Source organism: Heterocephalus glaber, unplaced genomic scaffold (assembly GCF_053883595.1).
Source record: "Heterocephalus glaber isolate CG9 unplaced genomic scaffold, H.glaber_assembly_v1.0 deba00001600, whole genome shotgun sequence".
NCBI classification, from domain to species: Eukaryota; Metazoa; Chordata; class Mammalia; order Rodentia; family Bathyergidae; genus Heterocephalus; species Heterocephalus glaber.
The window spans coordinates 13,390,943-13,417,287 of record NW_028258372.1 but is presented as its reverse complement, the minus strand read 5'-3'; the positions used below and the strand labels follow the sequence as shown (position 1 = coordinate 13,417,287).

The 26,345-nt window shown below is 43.6% G+C and overlaps 1 protein-coding gene and 1 long non-coding RNA gene across 8 annotated transcripts in view; one reads left to right on the top strand and one right to left on the bottom strand.

Annotated features, from left to right (window-relative positions):
* Window positions 1-26,345, top strand: part of Tnr (tenascin R) — a 434,816-nt gene that overhangs the window by 339,129 nt on the left and 69,342 nt on the right. For 5 of the 7 annotated variants that reach the window (XM_087194348.1, XM_004853393.3, XM_087194345.1 and 2 more), the window contains 6 exons: window positions 6,600-7,167; window positions 9,553-10,029; window positions 15,855-16,118; window positions 18,914-19,029; window positions 21,474-21,624; window positions 26,005-26,274. In XM_087194348.1, coding sequence (XP_087050474.1) covers window positions 6,666-7,167; window positions 9,553-10,029; window positions 15,855-16,118; window positions 18,914-19,029; window positions 21,474-21,624; window positions 26,005-26,274 — 1,780 coding nt within the window. In that variant the 5' untranslated portion in view covers window positions 6,600-6,665. The remainder of the gene's footprint in view (window positions 1-6,599; window positions 7,168-9,552; window positions 10,030-15,854; window positions 16,119-18,913; window positions 19,030-21,473; window positions 21,625-26,004; window positions 26,275-26,345) is intronic. The other 2 variants (XM_087194349.1, XM_087194350.1) reach the window with 2 other exon arrangements.
* The window catches only part of LOC110350904 (uncharacterized), a 79,080-nt gene that overhangs the window by 26,567 nt on the left and 26,168 nt on the right, over window positions 1-26,345 (bottom strand). The gene's annotated exons all lie outside the window — the stretch shown is intronic.

The window sequence follows — 26,345 nt, the reverse complement described above, 5'->3', positions numbered from 1 at the left end:
GAAAACTATTTTTAAACTAATTCCAACTTTTAAAAAAAGCACAAAAAAGAGTGTTGGTTTCCACAGAAATGGTTCTCATTTATAAATCCCCCCTAGGGACTAAAGTTGGTCAAAACTAGAAAATCCAAACAGAGCACTGGTCACCCACCCCAAGGGATCACCTCTGCTACCTGCCCAACAACCCACATACTCATTTCTCCCATTTTTCTCTCCCTGGGGTCCCTCTGCTCTGTGTTTGTCTCTTCCATCCCCTTTCTGACTCCAAAGAAAGAAAGAAAGAAAGAAAGAAAGAAAGAAAGAAAGAAAGAAAGAAAGAAAGAAAGAAAGAAAGAAAGAAAGAAAAAGAAAAACAAAACTCCAGGAAAGACCCAGAGGGTGCTGTCACTGCACACACCTTCTAGCTTCTTCTCCTCCCCTTACCCCGGACTCCTGAGATCAGTCTCCTTCCCTCTGCTCTACATCTGGGAAAGAAGGTGATGGCTCACAGAATGTTTTCTGTAACCTTCCCAGAGCTCTTCACTGTGAGGAAGGAAAGCCAGAGGAGGATCTGGGGGAGGGAAGGAAAAGAGAAACCACCTTAGAAGGACTTTAAGTGAGGGCATTGGGCTTCAGCCAAGTTAGGGGGACCCCAGCCTCTCCCTGCAGTTCTCCCTAGGAAAATTTTCAAAACTGTGCCCACCAGCATCCCTGAAAAGTGTGAGGGAGGGAGTGACCTCCTGCAGAGCAGAAATGATCCTTTGCAACAGAGGAATAGGAAGTGGAGGTGGAGAGGAAGCCAGGAAAGGAAGCTTTCAGGGACACAGAAAGAAAAGCCACTTTGAAATAATTATTAAGTGACATGAGCTTAGCCAAACTAAGTTAAAATACTGTATTTCTTAATTAGGTATTTAATAAACCTGAGTTTCCCTTCCTGTCCCCTTCAGTTGGAGCACCTCATGCCATTCAACCCATCTGCTTTCATTTTCCTCTAGAAAAGAAGTAGAAGAGAAAAGCAGAGAGGTCAGTGACAACAGTGAATAATGCCTGCCTGAGCTGGGTGGACACTCACCAGAGAGAGCTCAGAGAAGTACACGAACCCAGAAGGAGCCTATGCCAGGCCCTAGTTCTCTATAACTGCTAGCTCAATAGAGAACTGTCCCAGGAAAGGGCAAGTTTTAAAAATGTCTCCCAACTCCTCCTGGACCAAGGTTTACTGGTTTAAAATTGCTCTTGATTATTGGAACTAAGTGGAATCTGGGTTCTTATAAATGAAAAGTCATCAAACAAGCCTTCTCTCAAGGGGGAGAGACTGGAGCAGTTTCTAGGGAAATCTCCTAGATTAGTGGAGAAAACATTAAACTAAAAGTCACAGCTGTCGGGAAGCCCTAAATCTGAACCTGGGAGAGGAGAATTTTGATATGTAAGAGCTCTATGTAGCCACTAATTAAATCTGGCTGAAAAACAGCAGAGAAAAACACAGACTTCGGTCAACCAGGGCTGGGTTCAGTACTGGCTCCTATGCTCATTAACTGCACAGCCTTGGGCAAGTTCCTTGGCCTTTCCTGAAGCTCATTTTCTTGTCTTAAGTAATAGAAATAAAAAGACCTACCACCACAGCAAAACAACCATAAGGCTCTGTTGATTGTCCTCAGTAAGTCTGATTGACTGATGTCCCCTTTGGGTGGATAGATGCCCATTCTGATTGGTTGTTGCCCAAGCCACACCAGTACCATAAATATCCTGATTCATAAATATCACCCCTGCCTAGTTTATAGCATTGCTGTGAGAAATGAGCAAAACAATACAAGGAAAGTGCATACCTTGGTCCAATTTCTGTTAGTATTTGTAATGGGTTGACTTGTGTCCCCTAATTGTTCTGGGTTGAAACCCTAACCCCCAGTACCTAAGAATGTAGTGCCTTCTAGAAAGAGGCTCATTACAGATTTGATTAGCTATGTTTGGATGAGGCCATATTGGACTAGGCAGGGCACCTAATCCAGGATTCCTGGTGAACCTATAAGAAGGTGGCCTGCCACATGAAGACTTGGGGAGAACATGTGATAATAGAGGCAATGATTACAGCAGTGCATCTGAAAGGTAAGGGATGCCAAGGATTGCCAACCCTCTCTAGAAACCATGAGAGAAGCATGGAATAGATTGCCCTCAGAGCCAAAGCCAATCTGGCAAACACCTTGAGTTTGGGCTTTTAGCCTCCAGAACTGTGAAAAAATGTTGCTGTTGTTTAAGCCACCTACGTGTAGTTATTTGTTATGGAAGTCTTAGGAAACTAATATAGTATTATATTGGGTGTATTCTTAAAAGCCCACCAAGACCATGAATTCATAAAGTACCAGGGAAGAGGAGACTTTAACATTCATTTTCATCCCATTTAGACCCCTCTGATGCCTGAAAAGCCCTTTTCAGCATTCTCAATAAGCTGTGTGGTGGCTTGTGTCTGAATACACACAGTGACAAGAACTTGCTACCAGTGATGACAACCAGTACCTCTTACTACTAGAAAAGTATTCTTTATATTGGGCCAAAATTTCTTTTCTTACAGGTCCCCCCATTTGGTGGAAACTTCCTCTCTGGGACCTTATACCATATAAAACCCCAATCCCTTAGCATTCAACAGCCATTCAAATTCACAATCGTTGAAATACAATTTCTTTTTTGTATAATGAAATTTTCCTTTCTCAGTCTAAAGAGTAATCGACTAAGATCTATTTCAGTTTTATCTCCTGGTAGTATACATTATGCTCTGAGAAAAAGCCACCCCAAAGCCTGTTCTTCCAAAACCAAAGGATTCTCTCACACACTGCACAACCACTGTGACTCAGCAGGGGGGCTCTGTTCTCTGCAGTCACTCAGGGACCCAGACCAACAAGGCAGCCACCATCTTGAACACAACCAGTCACCAAGGGAAGGAGACAGCCCCGGAAAGCGTCCCCTTGGCAATCAAATGTGCCAAATCGAAGTGATAAGCACCATTTCCTCCCACAACTCATTGGCCAAAACTATTGACAAGTCTCACCTAAACAAAAGGGAGCTGGAAAATGCAGACCTACTGTGCGCTTGGACAGCCAGGCCAGAAATACTTGGCAGAGCCACTGATCAGTGCTTCACCCTCTCTTTGTCTTTCTCCCTGCTGGCTGGACAGTGCCAGCCCTTCAGGTTTCTGTTAGTCATGGTCACCATCCCATCGAATTGCCATTCTATTTGCTCGTGCTTTCATCTCCTCCTGAGACCGAGAGTTTCTCAAGGACTGGAGTAGATCACAATAAATGTTTAATGCACTTGAGAACAGGAGCCATAGGTCCACAAGAAAAGCCAGAGTCCTTCCACAGTTGACAGGGCCCTGTGTGATCTGGGCCCTACTGCTTCTCTGTGCTCTCACCTAGCCCCAGCCGTACTGTCACTGGACCCACCAGATCCATCCTGCCTCAGCCTTCACACTTGCAGTTCCCCGTGGCTGAGTAGCACTTCCCTGACCATTTGCCTGGCTTGGTGCCCCACTTCCCTCATCTCATCAGAGAAGCCTTTCCGGACTTTGTTCAATAAAATGTCACCATAACCCCTCCACACACACCCAGTTAACTCCTTGGCCCCCTTTGTCTTTTATTTTTCTCCATAGCACTTTCCACTTACTGAGGCAATATAAATGTATGTTACATTATCACATAGTAGATATCACACAGTATGCACTGCATAAGTATTTGGGGTATTTATTTATTTATTGTCTGTTCCTCACCCTTGCATCCAGGTGAATGTAGCTTCAGTGAACAAAGGGCTGAGATACAGCAGGTACTCAATAAGCATCTGTCCAGTGAATAAGTGACAAAGAAACAAATGCATCTCCTGAGTCTTCACATCTCTGGATCAAAATGCTAAATTTCTCCCTCTCCTATGACAAGATTTTAAGCCCTTTCAATAATATGAGCCACCCAGAAGTGATCAATCATCAGGGTAGTACAGAGCAGAATAACCCTTATTTATCTTTGATTTTATATTTAAATTAATAAAGCCCAAGTTTAAATGATAATTTGAGAGTTACAAAATTCACACTATTGACTGACTCGCACTAGCTTTACTTATTGACTAAAAACTTACATGTTTTTTATATATAAAATTGTAACTTTTCTTGTCTCTAGAATCTTGTCGCTATTTGGGACTTAACATTTTCCTCTCTTGATATACTTGTCACTTGTCTTCCCTTTCATTTTTGACATCATTTATTCTCACACTGATTTATCAAGTGTGTACAATGTGCAAAATCTACATTAAGTGCTATGGGGTAGTAATAATTTTGTAATTCCCATAAGAAAAATATGGGTCACATAAAGGGACTTTAGTTCAACAGGAGAGACAGCAAGGCACCTTCTCTGATTAAATGGGATGGCAGAGCCATCGATAACAGAGAGCAGAAGTGACACACCAGGGATGCAATGGCTGGGGCCCTGAAGATGAGAAGGCGAGAAGAGCCCCCGATGAGAGGAACTCGGGAAGATCTTAGGGTTGTAAGGTTCGTTCGGTTTAGGCACATCGTTCCACCTATCGTGAAGGTACTTTTACCTCCTCAGAATGTGCCCAGTGGATCACCACCTCCCACAATACTAAGGACTTCACCAATCTTTGTTCAAGGATATGCTAAGGATTAAGCTTTCCTGATTTCCACTGATGAATAAGACATTTCATATGTTCCAACAGTTTCAGGGTGGTCCTTGAATAGACGAGCCAGAATAATTATTGCAAACCATATTTACCTATTTTAATGTCAGTTACTGGGTAAGGATTGTACATCATAACACAGTCACCACTTCAACCCTATAAGGTAGACACGGTCATTATCTCCACTTTATAGATAGGGGAACAAAGAAGCGGAGAGGATAAGTGATCTTCCCACAGCTGCACAGTGAAAGGCCTGTGGTTTGGAGTGAGCAGTCTGACTCGGGAGCCCACGGACTCAACAGCTCTAGTCTGCTTTGCTTCCTCTCCATTGGAAACAGGAACAGACTACAGTCCAGTGTATCACATAAGGGCTGAGTAACAAACATGCTTTTATGCTAGTCACTAAGACAGGGTAACTCCTAATTCAATCAACTCTCAGACATTGCCCAGAGCTGAAATTGAAGAGAACAGTGAATAACTTGGGTCAATGGAGAGGGATTAAATGAATTGGAGAATGATTCAACCTTTTGCTCACTTCACTGAGCATTTACTCATTAATTCATCTGTTTATTCATCCTTTCATATATCTACCCCTCCATTCACTCAAAATCTATGTACTGAGCTCTTTCACTGTCCTGGACACACACCCACGTGCTGTAGATAAGACCCTGTCTGACCTAAACGGACCTAGCAGGCCAGGTGGGGAAACGCAGGCAAAGGAAGCCTCTGGTGTAGCATGGTAAGACCTGAAAGAAGGGGGATCATGGGAATTTAATTCTCCCTGCATTTGGGAGAACAGACAAGGGAACAGGAGGGAAAAGATGAGAGAAGAATGCTTCACGAGGAAGGAACATTGAATCAGCCCCAAACGAAACTTTCTAATCTTAGTATTTCTGGGAAGTGTCTCAAATTTACACAATTTCCATCAGCAACAAGAGAAAACTAGACACTCTTTTCAAGAAAGGTACTGGGAACGTCATTGAGAGCCCAGGTTTGGGGGCCAGTCAGGCCTGCATTCAAATCTTCACCTCTCTAGGCAGAAATTACTCCACTGAAAGATGAGCATAATCATAACACACCACTATAGGGCTGCGTAGAGAGCTGACTTAAGGTTGTATGTGAGGTGCATAGCACAATCTATTATCAGCCGACACTTTTTACCTTCTCAGATTCATAGGAATCCTTACTTGTTCCCTAAGTTGTTAATTTTCTTGGTAGCTCTAAGTTTGCCTTAAAGACCAAAGTTTGTAGGTTTCTTTTCTCTTTTACATGGGGAATAAAAAGGGAATATAATTTTTGTTAAACTGATTTTTATTACCGTGAATTTATTGTACTCCATGGTTCTTGGTGACTAGGTAACCAACAGACGAGCTAATTTATTATTTTAGCGATTTAAACAAGACCTCGGAAGAAAGGCACCCTGTGATCATGGAGCACTGGAACTATATTAATGAGAAGATTAAAAGAAAGTTCAGCTCACAGAGACCCAGATAATCACAAATGTACCCATGGATAATTAACAGTCACAATTACGTGGAACTATATTATGTGCCTGGTTGGTTGTTTTAAAGTCAGCTTATATTGAATAGATGAACTTAAAGGAGGTAATGAGTAAGTTATTTGGAAGTGGTTGGCGAGGTGCCTTTGTAATAAATATCTGGAGAGATAGGAAAGGACACTAAGGCTCCACAGTCCCATCATCTTAATTGTCATCTAGGAGCTATGTGCCTTCCATGAAGTCCCCCTTCATGTGCTTCTCCCTTAAGCAGAAGCATCGTCCATTGCCAGGGGTCCAGTCCTCCAGGGAACAGAGGCTCAAGCCTTCTGACTCTGACAGTTACTCTCCCTTCCCAGCTGGCTCCCCAGCACCACCCTGAGGATCTCTGCAGGATGGTGCCACGGTGCCATGGTGCAGGTCTCAGAGTTCGTCTGGTCGCTTCATTTCTTTGCAGGTTCTTTCCACTCCATGCTGCACACTGCAAGCTGCTCCTGAACTGAGCCCAAGCAGACAGGAGAGGATGGGGATGGTTGGGGAAACAGTGGCACTGAAGAACATGCTCATTGGCGTCAACCTGATCCTGCTGGGCTCCATGCTCAAGCCCTCGGAGTGTCAGCTGGAGGTGACCACAGAAAGGGTCCACAGACAGGCAGTGGAGGAGGAAGGAGGCATTGGCAACTACAGCGCACCCAGCAAAGAGCAGCCCGTGGTCTTCAACCATGTATACAACATTAACATGCCCCTGGACAGCCTCTGCTCCTCCTCGGGGCTGGAGGCCTCTGCTGAGCAGGAGGTGAGTGCAGAAGACGAGGCTCTGGCAGAGTACACTGGCCAAACCTCAGACCACGAGAGCCAGGTCACCTTCACCCACAAGATCAACCTCCCCAAAAAGGCCTGCCCATGTGCCAGCTCAGGCCACGTGCTACGGGAGCTGCTGAGCCGGATCGAGACGCTGGAGAGGGAGGTGTCAGTGCTGCGGGACCAGTGCACCACCAATTGCTGCCAGGAAAGCACCGCCACAGGTAGAGTGTGAGGGCTGGTGGAGGGGAAGGAGAGGGCAGGAGAGGGCAGAGGCGGGGATGAATGAGGGAGCTGGGGCAGCACCCTGCATCCCTGTCCACAGCCCAAGAAAGAAAGTGTCCCCACGCATAGCTCTCAGTTAATGTGTCTGTAAGATCCAAATGCAGTCCTTCCCCAGGGATTCAGCTCAGGGATTCCCTCCACTGCTTGGCCAGTCTGAAATACATTAACCTGATTTTGGGGGGATGAGTCAGGTCATGGTACATCAGCTCAGCACAGTGACTTGGCTGGTAAGCAGGGAATTTGATGTCTGTCTTCATTCATCTTTGGCTTTCACAGGCTGCTGGATTGATATCTATTCATGTTAACCAGAGGGACTAGGGAATGCAGGTGCTCTGTTCATTCAGTCGCAGCCTTCTCCCATATGAGTAAATGATAGTCATTAAAGTCTCAGAGGATCTGTCCCCACCTTCTCCAGTAAGATGGGAGTTTTATTCCCTGCCTTATCATAACCCCAGTCAACTTCCTGCCCAGTTTTTCATAGCCAAGGCGGAGCTGCTCTAAGATGGGAAGGTGCATTAGTCATATTCTCTTAGGTGCAAGTGTTCACTCCTGCAAGATCCAGTATCTCAGGGCTTCCTTGGGGTATAAGCAAGTGAAGTTTTAACAGCCTGGATGGCCCACAACTTCCAAGGATAGCAGGCACACTCTCCTGAGTCACAGCAAGATGAATGTCAGTCTTTCAATAGGAAGTGTTTCCCGGATTTTTCTCACTTCTTCTGCCCCTGATAACCAACACCACAGACGGACAGTGTAAGACTAGAAAGGGAAGTGCAGTTTTCAGTCTCCTGTTCATTAGTGAGAACTGACAAACTGACAGGTCAGTTCTATTTTTTTTTTTTTTTTTTTTTACCGAGGATTGAACCCAGGACATTGTGCTTGCCAGGCAGGCATGGTGCCATTGAGCTACATCCCGGCCCACAGTTCATCTTTTCAATGGAGCCAGAGAACAAGCAAAAGTCATAGACATGGTCTCTTTGTTGCTCAAGAAGTAAGGGCGGCTTTTTTTTTTTTCAATTGAGACAGAGTCTCACTAAGTTTTTCACTAAGTTGCCAATACTGGGCTTGAATTTGTGATCTTCCTGCCTCAGGCTTTCAGAGTGCTGGGATTAGAGGCATGTGCCACCATGCCCAGCTCCAGGGTGACTTCTAGCAAAGGACTTTTGACCAGCATTCCGGCAGGATGCCTGGCAGATTGGAAAAAATCTAGAAGGAAGAGCTATGTTAAGCAACAGCAGTGAAGTATATTTTCAGGCCACTGGGGCTGCCTGAAGAGGCAAGGTGGGCTTACTAGATTTCACATCCTCAGGGCCAAGAGCTGGGAAGGATGCTGAGCAGGTACTCAGATTGAGTTGGTTGGGGATGGTGTTTCTTTCTTTCTTTATTTATTTACTCGGTACCAGGGATCGAACTCAGAACCTTGCGCTTGCGAGGCAGGCATGGTGCCACTGAGCTAAATCTGCAGCAAGTTTGAGATTTTTGATAAGTTTATTTAGACAGATAAATTAACCACTGTAGCTGTACCACAATAAGGACTTGGACAGAAACATTCATAAACTCTTGAACAGTAACTAACTGATCCTGAGGGTCCAGGAAGCCTTGAAGTATCCAAGGTGCTGAGTTTTGATGAATGAGCAGTCAGTGATGGCAGTGGGGAGGCAGAAGGACTGGTTAGTAACCCAGGTGACCCTCCTTTGCATAACGAACCCTGGGCTCATTCCATCCCCTCCCATGGCCTTCTGTCTCCAGAGCTGACATCTTGGTCAGAGTCTCGTCTCGGCCTGTTGGAACCCCACAGCCTGCCAAGTAGAGAACGGGGAGCTTGGAATTCATGCACCCCAGGGACAGCCCTCGACCCACAATGACATGTGACCCGCACTGTGCCCAGAGCACCTGCAGGACTGAGCCCAAGTTCCTCTCCCTGGGCGTTTGTTCGATAATGCAGCCTGACTTGACTGTCTTTCTTCTCCATCTCCCTCTCTTCCCTACCAGTTTTTCCTACAAACATTTTCCAGTAAGTCACTTTTTCATGAATCTTCATCTAAAGTCCACTTCCAGGAAACCCAACCTGAGACACCCTGAGGGTGAGCTCCTGGAGACAAGGGACAAGGTTTTCTTCAACTTTGCCCCTAGCACTGTGCTAGCCACAGAAAACCCACTTTAGGTGAAAATATTGGTTAGTTTATAGATACCAAGCTACACTGAGCGTCACTCTCAGCAACTCACATCTGAGCAGAGAATGAGTAGAGATCCCTACCCTCGCCTCCCTGGCACCATTTATAGGAGAAGCCACTGCTGCCCTCTGACCTTCCCCTTGACCATTCCAGGACAACTGGACTATATCCCTCACTGCAGTGGCCATGGCAACTTCAGCCTGGAGTCCTGTGGCTGCATCTGCAATGAAGGCTGGTTTGGCAAGAACTGCTCAGAACCCTACTGCCCGCTGGGCTGCTCCAGCCGGGGCGTGTGCATGGACGGTCAGTGCATCTGCGACAGCGAATACAGCGGGGACGACTGCTCCGAGCTCCGGTGCCCAACAGACTGCAACTCCCGGGGGCTCTGCGTGGATGGGGAGTGTGTCTGTGAAGAGCCCTACACGGGCGAGGACTGCAGGGAGCTGAGGTGCCCTGGGGACTGCTCAGGGAAGGGGAGATGTATCAATGGCACCTGTCTATGCCAGGAAGGCTACATTGGTGAGGACTGCGGGCAGCAGCGGTGCCTGAACGCCTGCAGTGGCCAAGGACCCTGCCAAGAGGGGTTCTGTGTCTGTGAAGAGGGCTACCAGGGCCCTGACTGCTCAGCAGGTAGGAAGGGGAGCACTGTGGGTGCTGGCAATAATGATAACAACACCCTCCTGTCCTTGAGGGGGTGAAGCTGGTCATTATCCATTATTTCTTTTGCCAATAACACAAAACTACAGACTGGGTGAGTTATAAAGAAAGGACGTTTATCTTGGCTCACGGTTCTGGAAGTCCAGGGTTTAGGGGCCATATCTAGTGGTAGCTTTCTGGTGGCAGAGTCCCAAGGGAGTGCAGGGCAGCACATGCCAAAAGACCAGGAACATGTGTGTATCTCTTCTGATCTTCTTATAAAGCCACCAGTATTCAATTGTGGGGACTCTACTCTGATGACTTTATCTAACCTAATCACTTTCTCAAGGACCCTCACCTCTAAACACCACAACCAGATTTCTTTTCCACTCTCTTAATTCATAATAGGAATTAAATTTCACCTCTGAAGCCATGAGGGACCCACTGAAACCACACCCAAGCCATAGCAGCCAGAGAGTGAGGTCATGGAACCACCTTAGCAAGGCTGTTCCCGTAGCAAGCTCACAGGGATTCCAAAGAGTTGCATCTGCTCAAAACAACTCCTTCACCTGTCTCCATGTTCCAGGAACACCTTCTTTATAATGCCACTCAAGGGATGATGGTTAGGCTGTGATGCTCTGTGAGTATCTTGGAGTTTACAGATTTCAAGATCTTATTAATTTACAAAATGATCTGGTGTCCACATGGAGAAAAATGTGTGTAGGCAAGAAATTAAATGTAATGTAAACAGGAACAAAGTACTGGAAGCAATAACTAACATTCTAACTAGCACGGAATATTAAAAGGGTATGACTCATTTTGTTCCAGATGACTGTAGCACAAACAGGAACCAACGCCATACACATATGTCCACACTATGGAAACTGATAGGAACGGGGTGTGCTAAGGTAGAGCTCTAACTTTGGCAGCGAGAAGGATACCAATATCACAATAGGACTGATGTTTTGCACTCAAATCGGGTTATTTTCATTATTTCACTATTTCTTATCTTCTCTGGGTGAATCAGTGACCATTGCTGGTAAACTTGTGCTTTAAACAGTACAGATTAAGTAATTGATCCTTCTATTTAAAGCTCAGAATACCCACTGGGAAATTCTAAAATAAGAAATAGCAACAGACCAACATTTTAAAACCTTCTAATTGAATAATTCTAGGAATTTTCTAAGGGAGAAATCTTGGGAAGCCAGTGTCACTGGCCTACTATCCTTCAGTATCACAGCGAGTCCCATCAAATAGCAACACATGACTTCAATTTAAATTCTTCTAAGACCAGTCACAATTGTGAAATGGAAACAAAACACTAATCCACTACTTAGGAAGTTTTTTTTTTCATTCTTCCTATACTAATTTTCCACATTCAGATATTTCCTTTAGCCTCTTGGTTTTGTTCAATGAATAGGAACATCTTTCTAAAACTGCAAAGATTATGCCAAATTGTTCCAAAGCAAAGTTCACACAGAAATTAAGCCTCAGTGTTCCTAAATTCAGTCACCAGGCAGTTACTAAAGGTGGAAGCATAACCTGGTTCCTACATAGTGGATGAGGCCCAACAAGGCCCATGATGGAAAGACTGAGCAACTGTTAGAGTAACTACAGATGGATTGAGTCCAAACTATGAGCACATGTTACCTCCAACACATTACCTCTGCTGCTAGAGGAAGGTTTTTCTAGGCCCTGATAAATTACTTTATAGGTGCCCAGGGCAGGTGAGGAAGGACAGTTGCATAATCTCCATCTGTTTCTATAGCAACCCTGGAGCCACCTCTTAATGTAGGAGGAACTGCTCTTCATGCCTGCCTTTAAAACCAAAGGCCACAGGTCTCTTCCTGAGAAGTATCTAGGTCATTAGCTAAAGTGCTCCTTTGCTTGCTCTTTGTGAAAAGGCTGTAGGAAAGGGGCTGATTTGCCCACTGTTTGACATTTCTGGCCAGGTGCACACGCGAGAGCGCTGCTCCTCCCATTGTCCCCAGGAGTGCAGAGAGAGAGAGAAGGTTCAGGAAAGAGAAAGCATGGAGACCACAGAGTAGACTTCCTGTGGGTCATCACTTTCTCTTAGGCAAGGACATGGAAAATAGCTCCCCATTGTGTAAATTTCATTCTGAAGCTCCTTGGGTCCCCAGGACTTGAATGCGATATAAGAGTGACAGCAAGGCCACTACATTTGGCTCCTAGCCTTGATCTTTGTTCACTGTGTGCCATGGGACAAGATCTCAAGCTTTCTGCCTCCATCCTCTTCTCATGTAAAGATAATAGAACAGAGAAAAATGAATATGAGCTCTTAAGGCAGACCTTAGAAAGAAACTACTCCAAGCTTCTCACTTCACAGGTTTAAAAGCAGCAATCCAGAGAGACAGAAAGATTTCCCCTAAGCCAGACAGCTCATTAATTGCAGAGTAAGAATGAGAACCCTGGTCTCCTACCAACTCCTTGCTGTTTTTAATCCTCTCTGAGATGCTAAGTAAAACAGAATTGAGGGATAAAAATATTAAAGCTACATACACAAAGAAGCGACCTGTTGATATGAAAGCTGAGTCCTATCAAATGATGAAAAATGAGGTGTTAGAGATGAGGTGAAGAAGCATGCAGAACTGTCTGTCTGCATCTGCTCCCAGTGGTGTAGGTGAGGGGCAGGTGGCCAGTGAGCTGACCATAGCTCCCTGTGAGTAAGCAGAATGAAGGAACCACTAGGGCAGGGACTTGAAACAATCCAGAAAGCTCTGCCCTGGACTTTAGTCAGACCTGCAGAGATTCAGCATCATAGTTTCGTCTCTGTCAGGAGGGCAGCCCACCCAAGCTTTGGTCCCTGAAGCCACTTTATCTTTGCAGCAACACATATTGTGGAACTAATTTCAACTGCTCTCATCCTCTAAGTGCAAAAGTGATGGAAAATCTCAAAAGTAAATGATGTGGCTCCTTCACAGATAAGCAACCCTGATTCTTCAAGCCACAGTTTCTTCTTTTTTAAGCAACCCGCTCTTCGGTCTTCCCAAAGTCAAAGTTGGAACTTCAAAGAAAGTAAGACTAAGAATGCTTTGCACCAGCATAGATGCAATAATTATGGCATAAGTCTCAGTTTCAGTTTGCTTTATAGTTAAGTATCATTTTGTTTGATTGGAATTAGTGACACCCAATGTGCACAGCTACTGCTGACTTACAGGGCAAATGTGATAGCCTCCTCCATTGAGCCACCTCTCGGGAGAGTGCCTGTACCGTCAATGACACCAATTGTTCAGAATCAGGTCTCCGCCAAGTTAACAAGATAAAAGCTTCTGCATTTTGTTTTTGCTTTAAAATTCTAAAATGCTCTGCTTAATTCACCCTCTGTGGTCATTATTAACTTTATCTTCTGGAAGGAAAAAGCAAAAAGGAATACACTGACTTGCCCCACATGCCCTAAGAGTTGTTGATGACTTGAAATGGCCATTTCTGTCACTGTGACCAGAGCAGACCTGCTAAAGAAACTCAGAGTCAGTGTGTTCAATCACAAGAAGCAGGTACTAGAAAAAATGTTTGAGATTTCTCATCTCTAAGATGAGCACCAGTCTGGAGATCACATTTTGTAAGATCATTCAAATGATTTCTAATGTGTGTATGTGGAGGGACTGTGTAGAAATAAGGGAAGCCATCTAGTGCAATCTACAACCTACTCTATAAATTGTAGGAATAAGAACTCAAAGCACAGAACATCTGGGTATGAGAATCGGTGCTGCTATAGCCCAACTCCCTGACTTTTGACCCATCCTCAACTGGGCTTAGTTTCTTCTTTTGTAAAGTTGACATAATCAATTACATCCATCCAAATCATCTCATAGGGCTGCTATTAGAGGATTTTTTACAATTATAGTTTGACATATAGGTAGATGGTCTGTCTGGAAAATTATAGTTAGATGGTAGAGACTGAAATGTTATATACTTGAAAGCCAGAATTGTATATTGGCTAAGAGATTTTAGAGTCATTCTGACTGGGTTCAAACCCTAGTTTCTGAATTTGCTCACTGTGTGACCCAGTTTCCTCAATGATAAAATATTAGTAATAATAATTACTATCCCATTATGTTGCTAAGAGGCTGAAATAAGATGATCCTTGTTAAAGTCGCTAGCATTGTGTCTGGTACATAATAAGTGTTCGGTATAATCATGCCAAATACTGTTAGCTACTCTGTACCAATTCTTCCCTGGATCTAGGAGTCACTCTACATATTATATAGGCAGACCTAAAGGTCTTAGAGCAGTTCACAGATTTAATAATGTCAGAATTATAAATGATACCACCTTATAAAATAACACTTGAGGGCTTAATTATTTAAATTTCATTTATGCTTTTTCGTTTCATAAATTTTTAAAATAATTTTTAAAGTTTTGCTTCTGTTCATATTTGCCATCTTCAATCAGAATAAATTCTGCTTTCTCACATGTTTTATACAACGAATGGTTTTGAGCAAAAGCAATCAGAGCAAATATCCTGCATTGCAAATATATTCTGCTAATTTCTCTCCCTCAAGTCTGGGATCATTTAAAGGGCTTCTCATTTCTGCCTTTGCCGAGGATATGAGGTTTCATTTGTGAGTGCCAGGAGCCAGGTGCTCTCCAGTCCCGTGAGACGCAGCTGGCCTGAGCATACTCACTTGGCAAAGTGAGAGGGTGAGATTACCCAGAGGAGAAATTCTAACCCAGTGACAACTCTTTCACCAACCAAAGCCTCTCCTACTCATACATGTAAATGTATAAATTAATTAGAACCATTTAAATATTGGCCTGATCTTTGACTTAATCTATGAGCAGGTCCAATTACAGACAGACCAAAGTTAGCCTCCTAATTAGTCTTAAAGTTTCAATTATTTGATGCCCACACTGTGATGAAGGTTCACTTCCCAAGGAACTCATACATGAAAGGCTATTTTGATGTGGTTTAACCCTTGGTAACTCTGAGTAGCATCTGAGAAATCAGACAAGAACAAAAATCAAAGCTTTCACAAATGCTTCCTTGTCATCATCTCCAAAGTCAAGACTAATGAAAATTAGTTTAACATAAGCCATATTTCTTTTAAAACTTAAAGCCATCTTCTTTTGAAAGGGAAAACCCTAAATGCTTTAATCAGGTCGTAGTATGTAAGACTTATTGTTTCAGCTCCTTCTAATTTGCAAGATAACCAGGAATGAGTATTTCTACCTGTCAAAGCAGAAATTGGCTCTCTGGGCAATCTGATAACAGTAGCATATTAAACCACCAAAACTGTGGCCAATAGTGTGCTAGAAAATATCTAACAACTGGCTCCCTGAAGGAAAAATGAAGTAGAGCCTTGATATGTAGCATTTGCTGGTTTCCATGGTGTAAATACTTTCTCTGTGACCAATTTCAAACCACCAACATGACATCACCAAATATGGAGATACTGAGACATACAACACATAAAAATCACTTTCAGAATAGAGACAATAGTAAAATGTATTTAAATGATTTAACTGTGCTGTATCATGAATATTTATTACCTTGTGTTTTAATAGAATTTACTTAATTGTAAGTTTATAAAACTTCCTCTTTAAATATCATGATCTAACAACAGTCTTGCCAAATTCCTGAAAATGTGACAGTCAGTTTTTACAAGCCAGTAACAACACAACACTAACGTGTAGCCTGTGGAGACTGGGATATAAGGACAGAAAATACGAGAACCTGTTCCAAATCACTCAAGCCGTTGGGCCCAGCAGAGCATACAGAGGTGGCATGGCGGGAGAGAAGTCCAGGGTGGGAAGGCAATCCTCTGAGCTCATGCTGTCTGTGCATTGCCTCCCGGTAGTTGCCCCTCCAGAGGACTTGCGAGTGGCTGGTATCAGCGACAGGTCCATTGAGCTGGAATGGGACGGGCCGATGGCAGTGACGGAATATGTGATCTCTTACCAGCCGACGGCCCTGGGGGGCCTCCGGCTCCAACAGCGGGTGCCTGGAGATGGGAGTGGTGTCACCATCACGGAGCTGGAGCCAGGGCTCACGTACAACATCAGCGTCTCCGCTGTCATTAGCAACATCCGCAGCCTTCCCATCACTGCCAGGGCAGCCACTCGTACGTACCATTCCCCTATCCCACTTCACTTTTCTTTTCTCCTCCATGAGACCACGGGCACTCATGATAGCAGTGTCTTTTCTCAGTTCTTCGGGGATCCCTACAACGGTTTGATCTTAAGGGAAGAGAACTCAAACCTGCCCACCTAGGAAAGGGCACATCATTAGAAAACCACTTTCGATTAAGTTTCCAAAGGCAGACAGCTTCCATAAATTATAGAACCAAAAGTACAAAAAGTACTTTAATTACAGGATACTGACTTGATGTAAGCTGGGCTCTTTTTTAAAGTCAAGGAAAGTATGAGATTTATACAGACTTTGAACCTAGCTAGGAATTCAAAACCAGGAGATACAAAATAGGATGCATAATAAGCAAGTGCTAAATGGTATTTTACAGATGGTAAGTGGATAGCAGAGCGAGAAAAAAATCTTGTTTAAAACCACAGCTGACAACATCCACTTATGAGAGAGAGGTGGTATGAATTTTTATAGTCTTTTGTTTAGGAAAATATCTTGATGATCCATTTTAGTTTTAAAAGTTGAAGTTCTAGAACATAATTGAGAAAGATTCGTTGGAAGAGAGAGGAAAGAGGAACCCAGAACAAGCTAAGCTGATCTCCGTAAGAAATGGACAGTTTTTATTCACATCAGAGAAATACTCCTGTAAGTGTATATTGATTGGTATTTTATATATGTTTAATATAAGCTTAGAAAAATGGAAAAGATTACTTACCAATTATTAACATTTAATAGGAGATATGAAAGCACTGTTATTTTTTCTTTATATACTTCTGAATTCTTAAATTGCCACAGTAAGCCTGTATTACTCTGGAATTTCAAAAACCATGCTAAAGAGTTTAGGTGAGAAAAATTGCTAGTAGTCTGAGTACCATGCTATTCCTTGTCACCCCAAATCTAATGAAAAATCTACATGCTCACAAATGCCTGTGTGCCTAATGTGAGATGTCTTCTGGGGATATCAAGGAAAAGGGTGTCTGTCTGATTAAGTACTGGAACGAGAATATCCAAAGGCGGCAAGGCCCAAATGATAAAGAGATTTTAGCAGTAACAAAAAACTGAAACAAGAAGTATGACCATGAAAACATCAAGCCTTATGATGAAATTCCTTATGATGAAGGCCGTGGGTGCATAAATCATCAGGTAAGGGATAAAAGATTTGAGCCCATTTCATGTAGGTCTCAAATGACAAGGTGGTATTTCGATAACAAATGCCTAAAGTGCGGGAAACGAAAAGGTCAAAGTACAAAGAATCGGCTGTGAAAGCTTCATGGAGGCCCAAGGACTTGAACTGGGCTTCAAACAAGGCAAGGACAGGGACTAACAGAAGGGACAGGACTAAGGAGTCATCTTGTCCCCTTGTTTTTCAGGTGACAAATGTCTTATTATAATATTAAACTCCCCCTATGAATGCTGGCTCTAATAATATGCCTGTAATTATCTCTGTTTATATTTGACCCTTTTTTAAATAATTCCTCTGGTGCCTGAGAGCAAGTCCTAAATATCTGCAGTGATTGTGGGGAGGCGGGTCACCATCTGCTGCTTTTCCCACCTTGCTCGGGGATGAGTCACCACCCTCAGTGTCTGGCCCCACTCCCAGGCAACTCCTCTCTGATCCACGTGCACACACAGTGATGAGGTTTCTATCTCCATGGTGTTTATTATGCCAAGTCAGGGCATCCCACAGGCAAGCTCCCAGGGGACAAGGACAAAATCATGTAAACTCACCTGACAGGCCTTCAAATGGGTTCAGAATCAGCCCCACCATGACCCCAAAAGCACAAAGACGCTTCCAGACAGGAAAGATGAGTATCTGTCAGTCTTCCAATGGGAACAGCCCATAAGAGGCAAAGCCAAATTGGGAGCATGCTCCCTGGAGAGCTGAGAAAAGTCACACTATCACATTTCAGGGCCGGTAATTGGAACTTCATTAGTACAAGCATCCTTCCACCTCACTAAACCTGTGTGTGTGTGTGTGTGTGTGTGTGTGTGTTTGAGGAAAAGGGCTGAGAGGAGCAGAGAGAGAAAGGGAGATTAAGACCAGAAAAATAATGAGAGGCAAAGAGAAGGGAGAATAAAGAAGAAACAACTGAAAGAAATTTGGAGAAAGTAAAATGGATACATAATTACCAGTATCTGGCATCTGCCATTGTCCTTTGAGTATGCGTTTATTTTACCTGCGTACATGAAATGGAAAATTACAACCATCCTAGATTTAATAATGTGAGGTAAGCAAATTACTTCAGTGCCCATCAGATGATCAAGAAAAATATTCCTGTGTTTGCTCTGCAGTTGGCTTCTCCATAGCCAGCCTTCCCTCTGCCTCCCTCTTCCTGCACATGAAATGGGAATGCTGCTTTTAGACACGATCTTGTTCTGAAGACTCCTGTATAGCTTACAAAGATAGTGTTTGAGATCTCTGATAAAAAGGCTTTATTATACAATGTCAAGATTTACAAAGGAAAGGAAAGAATTAGTAAGGAAAGGAGAACATGACTCATTTTTATATTAACATTTTCTATTATAAAATAAAAAGCAGAAAACAATGGCTGTGCTTATTAAGTTTGCTCATGTATCACACCAACACTGAGGCCCCGAGCCACATCACAGTGGGCCAGTCCTGTACCTGGGACTCACTGTGTTTGTAGTAGGATTGGGACTGTCCACTACATGCCACCACACCCACAGCGTGCAGGAGTTCACAAGACAAAGCACCAGGCCACACTCTCCAACCCTGCTAGGAGCTATGACACTATCACCCACGTTGCTGTGTTCCAGATCTCTCCACTCCTCAAGGACTGCGATTCAAGACCATCACAGAAACCACGGTGGAGGTGCAGTGGGAGCCCTTCTCCTTCTCCTTCGATGGGTGGGAGATCAGCTTCATTCCAAAGGTAACAACTGCTAGGCCACTCCCGAGCCTTCTTTGGAGACCCTCAATTCAGACCCTCAACTTGGAGTGGGGCCCCCAGGGGATACTCAATATCTCTCTGTCCAAGCCATTAATAACACAAAGGGCATTTCCTGAGTGTCTGGGCGTAGAAGCTTCTTTCCCAAAGACCTGAGGACTGACTGACAAGAGTAGACCAAGCACAGCACCTGGGCCTTGGATAAGCAGGGCTATGGGAAACAGCCACCAGCTCTAGCTCTCTGCTGAGGTAGCACCAGGATCTGCAGAGCCATGCATTTTGTGAGTGGGAAAACCAGACCCTCAAAATTAGGGCTCCTCTTTCAGACACAAAAAAGCTAAAGGAGCTAGGAATGGTGGTACCTGCCTATAACCACATCAGTCTGGAAGGCTGAGGCAGACAGACCACAGGTTCAAGCCCAGCTTGGGCAAGAGCCACTTAGCCACACTCTTTCTCAAAATAGAAAGAAAGAAAGAAAGAAAGAAAGAAAGAAAGAAAGAAAGAAAGAAAGAAAGAAAGAAAGAAAGAAAGAAAGAAAGAAAAGAAAGAAAAAGCAAAGCCAAATAAAGCCAGTCACATAGTCAGCCCCAGCTTCAGTCTGGACAGGAAGACCCAGGAAAAATCAGTCTGCGTGGCTCCAGTTCCCGAAGGTCACAGACATACCACAAAACACACCTTGGTTTTCCTGAATTATTCAACTGAATCTGTAACCTATTAATTAAGCAACAGTTTCTTTAATTAAATTTACACTATCTAGTCTATAAGTTTAAAAGTATATCCTAAGATTCCTCTCTATTCTTTAAAGTGAGATTTTATTTTATTCATCCTAAAAGTGCTTCTAACTTGCCAAGAGGTTCCTGCCCATTCTAGTCTTCCCGGATGTGTTGACCCTTTGATATTCTCCCTAACTGCCAGCTCAGTCCCACTGCTTTCCTCTGTCTGCATCCTTCAACATTAAACAGCATTTTTTTTAGTCATTCATCAGATTTCATGACAAATGGCACATTTGACTGATTTTACCAGTTCTTCTATTCCAAAACTCTTAGGGATATTGACTTTTGGAGCTACAAAAGACCTTTAATTTTACATTTAATTTATAGAGAACAAGACTCAGAGAACTTAAATGGTATCATACACCTACTTGGCACCAGGCTTCAGAGAAAATCCTTAGTTTCAGCTTCTTGTTCTGGGCTCTGTCCACTATACTGAGATACCTCATTCTCTTACATGGCTGTCGTCATATCATGGCACGCTAAATACACCTAAAGAGGTGTGCTATACCACCAGTCACTGCACATCTCGTCTGAGTTACAGTGACCAAGACAAATGGCAAGCAACTGGGTTTATAGCAAGGCAGAAAGAATCATGTCACCTTGCTACTAAGGCAGAAGGAATTATGCCAGGCTCTCTTGTTTTGTTTTGCATACAATATGTAAACCTCTAAATGAGAACAGTGCTGCCCGTGGTGTACCGAGATCAAATATACGGCCACATGGATAACTATTGTGACCTGAGGGTTGAAGTCACTGGGGGGCATTTATCATACTGATTAACAAGAGTATAGCTATAAATTCGATACAGGATATTCTGGATGACATAGCAAACAAAGAAGAAGGAAGAAGGATCGTGACAAAAAGGACTTATTTGCCTCCTCTCTTTCCAAAAACACATATAAAAAATGTATGATTAAAATATAGATGATAAATATAAGACAGACAGACAGACAGACACAGGCAGGCAAGCAGAGGATACAGCCTGGACTCCACATCAAGTTGCTATTTCTCATTACTTCTTCTACTAGTTCATCTCTTTCTTCTCTCCTTTGTAGCAGTCTCTGTTCTCTGCTTCTTTTTCCTTTCTTTGTATTTCATGGTTGTGTCTCTGAGTCTTAACTCATCTGGATAAGGGGAAACAAGACAATGACAGATTTGCACCCAGGGTAACACCTTGACAAACTCCAGGTCTGGCAAAGTGAAAGCTCCAGCTCATAAAAAAAAATTGAGAATGTCTTTGTTTGAAATATGTTGTGTGTGCATATAAAGATGTTTACACACATAAACACACAATTGTACTCTTCTCAATAGCCCAGGGCATACTCATCACAATAAGTATTAAAAAAAATGATGGGTGCTAACTATAACCACCAAACATTTAGTCTTTGGCAAGAGCTAATCTGCATCTCCTCATGACTGATTTTTTTTGGCAAACTCAGAAAACTCAGGAGAAGCCAAAGAAACATTCTTGAAAATCAGTTCTTACTAAGCTGCATAGAGTTGTGGCTGGCCCATCCACTCAGCTGTTAGTGTGGAGGGAACAGACACAGCCCTCATTTGTATTTCCAGTTCACAATCAGTGCTCTGTACCTTTATCTCACTCTTGTTCTGTCTTGCTTTTCTCTTTTGCTTTCTCTGCTGTTCCTCACTCTCCAGAACAATGAAGGAGGAGTGATTGCCCAGCTCCCCAGCGATGTCACCTCCTTTAACCAGACAGGATTAAAACCTGGGGAGGAGTACATTGTCAATGTGGTGGCACTAAAAGAGCAAGCACGGAGCCCCCCAACCTCAGCCAGCGTGTCCACTGGTAAGTGCCTCTGACCGTCCCCCAGGCTGCTCAGATCACCACCCAGGAAAAGCAACTGCAGGATTACCCAGGATGTAGAGAAGCAAATGAGGTGTGAGGGTTCCTCCCAGAGCCAGGGCAATTTGAGGTCCTGGAGAAGGATCTCCTCCACCAGATGCGTAGCTGATCACATTCCTCCTTGTTCAGCCATGCAAGCATAAAAACCTGGGAGAGAGTTCCATGGTGGAAACTCTCTGTTAAGACTTTCCTGATATTATTCATCAACAGGTCTGTTTTGTTGACCTCCTAGTGTCATGAGCTTTGGAACAAACAAGAACTGACTCACTCTTACCTAGCATGAGATCTGGCAAAAGTCAGCTAAACCTTCCCAAACCTCAATCCATTTTGCATAACCCCTCCTTCATTGAGATGATATAAAGATTAAATTAGATGAAGTTCACAGAGTGATTAGCACTGCGCTGATGAGAGTGACACTTGGTATATACACATCTACCCAGAACATATGCTCACAAGTGAAAGCAATAGGAGACAAGCCATTTAAAAACAGTAGGTAAAGTTAGACCCCTGTTCAAGGTGAAAATTTAAGTTGATTATTCTTTCATTCCCACAGTTCCTTTCATTCAAGATCATTGTATTTGTAGGATTGATTCATTAGCTGTGTCATATTTGGCCTTATTGTTTCCTTAGCTAACAAGGGATGTTCAACTTCCATGTTTTAAATTAGCCATTGTGATGCATATGTATGTGCCTTCACCAAGACTTTCTCAAAAGTTATAAATAGCATATAGTATCAATTTTTGTTTTTCATCTTATTGATAAGAGAGCTGAGTAGGATTCAGAAGTCAAGCAACTTTTCTTGTCATTAACAAAAACTGAGATGGGTGAATATTGGTATAGTTTTATTTTTCATAAACAGAAATTGATACCCTAGACAGCTAGCCTGAAATCCAGGACAAGAAAAAAAAAAAAGAAGGAAGTAAGAGAGAGAGAACAGTAAGACTGTGTCACAAGACCATGTTTATGGATTAGGGATTCATATTTTTCTGCTTACATCCAAACTACATAACACTGGGTGCTGAGCCTCAAGCTCAGCCCAGGAAACCTGGTTAAAAGCCATAGTGGCATCAGCTTCTATTCTCATCCTGCATCCTGCACTGAGGTTCCATGGCTATGCCCTGATGCCAGGATCTGGTGGAGATCCACACCTCTAATTATTCACTCTCCCATGTGCCAATGAGGGCAGCTCCATTCCAAAACATCTTATATTTTGTATAGCTGTTTAAGATTTTGTTCTTGAAAAAAATTTTTCACTCAAAAAAAGGGCACTGTTCTAATCCAAATATGCTTTATAAGAAACCCCACGGCTCTGAAACCTAAAGTGCTCTGCAGGAATCTCCAGAAGGCCAAGGGCACAGCTCAGCCCCAAGGTTATCCTGGAACCTGAAGAATTAACATTTGATAACAAGCAAAGATTTTCCACTTCTGTGATGGAATGGTTTGAGGTCCCCAAACCATTCTTGTGATCTGATATTGAGAAAGCACTAGTAAAGAAAAAAATGCTAGAAAGAGGAGATAGTTCACAAGAGGAGAGAGAACGTGACAATTGAATATTTTTCTTCCCAAGTAATGAAAGTACTTAGAGGAGGGAGTCCAACCCAGACTTAGTCTTCCATTCTAACCACAATTTCATAAAATTTCCAATATTGAGGGGAGTGGAAATCCCTTGAGATTAAAATTTAAAGTTTCAGGGGCTGGGGATTTAGCTCAGTGGTTTCATCGCCTGCTGTGCAAGTGCAAGGATCCGAGTTCGATCCCTGGTACCAAAAAAAAAAAAAAAAAAATTTAAAGTTTCAGATGCCATGGTAAAATAGGCAGATTCTTTTTCAATTAAGAAAACAATGTCCTGTTAGTATTTTGGCATTGTGTACAGTAGCCATGAAAAAAATGGAAAAAGAAACACAAGAATTCCAATTTACTTTATGAGTGGGGCTTATGTTTGTTTGGAAATTAGGGCCTAAATTGAAAGCAAGGTGATGCTTCTTTGACTGAAATAGGACATTACCAGCCAAGTGACCAACCAAAGGGCAGAATCCAAGGGTGGTGACAGAAAAGATGGCTCACAACCTTGTCTGCTGTTTTTAGGAAAAGATTGTTTAATTATTTCCGTCTACTAAGGTCTGATCTACACCAACCCCCTCCTGTGAAGCGCTGAGCCCTCATCTGCACTCAGACTGGCTTTTTCCAGACAGGCCATTTTGTAAATGCAAATACAAGACCTCCTGCAGCTAGAGCCCTCTGTGCTACATAATCACATTCTAATATGGTCAATCCGTTATGATTAGTGTTTTTGGATCTAAACAGTTGAAGGACAAAAGCTTTCTGTGGTCCTGATGTCTTTTTTTTTTCCCAGAAGTTCCAGTTCATTGAAATTCTGCCCCTTCTTGCTTGTGGATGAAGAGACTCATCCAGTCATTTCATTTACCCCACACTCATTGACTGTCTACTTTGTTTCAGGCATTAAGCTTATACCATAGCTAGGAGACTATTCCCCATCTCATAATTCAATTAAATGAAATTTAAAAGGTCCTAGTTATCTAAAGCCACCAAGCCCAGCATGCTGAATAGAAGCCATCTGAATAGTTCCTGTGAAATCACATGACTCCGTCAAATATGAAAACCAGGACTTGCTTTAACTCCAAACCAGATGGCCCCAAAAATGGTCTGGTGATTTTCATTTTGGCTGGTATCAGACCAAAAGTCTTAAGTTGCTTAATAGAAATCAGGAGAGAATTAGCTCCAGAATGAGTGTGGGGTCCCCAGGGAAATAGTGATCTTTGAAAAGGCGAGAGACTCAAGGCTGGCCTGGGACAGTGCTAGGGGAAAGACCTCTCCCTGGAGACAAAGTAGAAGGTGATCCAGGCCATGCTGGTTAAAAACAAGTCTTGGCCAAGACTCTAAGGTATTAAGGAAGGAAAATTTACTTTAACTAGATGAAGCAAAAGAGAATTTACGGGAAGGACATAGAGCATCTCACAGAAACCCGGGGCCAGAAATTCATATGGCCCTAATAAAAGATTTGCATCACAAAATGGAACATTAGAAATTGAGCTACCCTTTGCATCTTTCTAGAAGCTCCACATGGTCATTCGTTTCTGCTTCTGTCTATATCTGCTCTCTCCTCCCCTCTCTTCTTCTGCCCTCCCCATTTGTCCTCTCCCCTACCCACTCCTCCCTTTCCTTCTCCTCTCCCCTCCATATCTCCCATCAAATGCTTCCCATTTCTGTATGAATATGGTAGAGAATGGCCTCACCAGGTCTACCACTACATGGCTCACCACAGATTAACTAGAGAACCGGAGTCTTTGGTGCCAACTCCCAATCTTTCAAGAATATTAATAGTATGGAGCTCCAGCCCAAGGGCTGTAGTCTCATAGCAAATCCAAACACAGAGGCTGAGCCTATTCTTTTAACAAGTAATGAGTAATTCTCAAAGAAGGGCATATCAGCCCTGCAGACATCCCATGAGGAGTTCAGAATACCATTTTCTGTTCTCACTAAGCCCTTTCTTTTTCTATTCCCACTTTACATTCTCTCACTTCCCCTACTCAGTATAACTCAATATGAAAGGACCCCAAGTAGGAGCTGGAGCCATGGATGGTGGCCCTGGAGGAAACCAGAGAGCTTTTCCAGGCATCCCTTCTGCTGCACAGGGCAGGTGAGGGACATATACTAGAGAACCTGCGGGCCTATGTGTGCCTGCTGTGCCCTGCTGTCTCAGAAATTTGCAACCACCAGGGAAGAAAAATGACCCACAGTGGCCACTCTCAAGATGCAGTCCTTTTGAATCAGAGCCGCGCATTACCTCACAAGGCATGTCTCAGGTCCACAAATGCAAATGTCTGTTGGGTTTGAGTACAGTCAGCAGCTAGTTGGCTGGCCTGTGAGTACGGCTAAACAGGGACAACTTTTAAGCACTCATGATGACCCCTTTGACAACCACATCAAAGTCCCAGAAGTTTGTGAAGATTGTCATTTCCTCAGGGATCTAGGAAGGGAAGAGCAGGGCTCCAAGCACACTCCAGACCTCTGTCCTCAGGTATCTGCCCCATCACATCCAGAAAGAGATGCCAGTAAATGCCTTTCCCTCCCTAGACAGGAACAGCCAGCACCTGAAGGTTACAGCCTGGTACAAGGAGGAGTCTGAGTATCAGGGCAACTGAGCTCCAGTGTCATCTTACTGTGCCTCACCTTCCCCATCTGTAAAGTGGGGTGATGATACCTATCCTGGCTTTGACCAAACTAGTGTCAGAAGGAAAGGAGAGAGCTGATGTGAAGGCTTATTTCTCAACCAACTTCTTCTCTCTGATCCTTCTCATCCAGTCATAGATGGGCCCACACAGATCCTGGTACGAGATGTCTCCGACACAGTGGCCTTTGTGGAGTGGACCCCTCCTCGTGCCAAAGTCGATTTCATTCTCCTGAAATATGGCCTGTTGGGTGGGGAAGGTGGGAAGACCACCTTCCGGCTGCAGCCTCCCCTGAGCCAATACTCAGTGCAAGCCCTGCGGCCTGGCTCCCGCTATGAGGTGTCCATCAGTGCAGTCCGAGGGACCAATGAGAGCGAGTCTACGACCACCCAGTTCACCACAGGTAAGGCTGGTCCAGGCAAAAGGTGTGTGAAAGGAGCAAGAGAGTGTGCTGCGCATCCCTGTCACTACAGC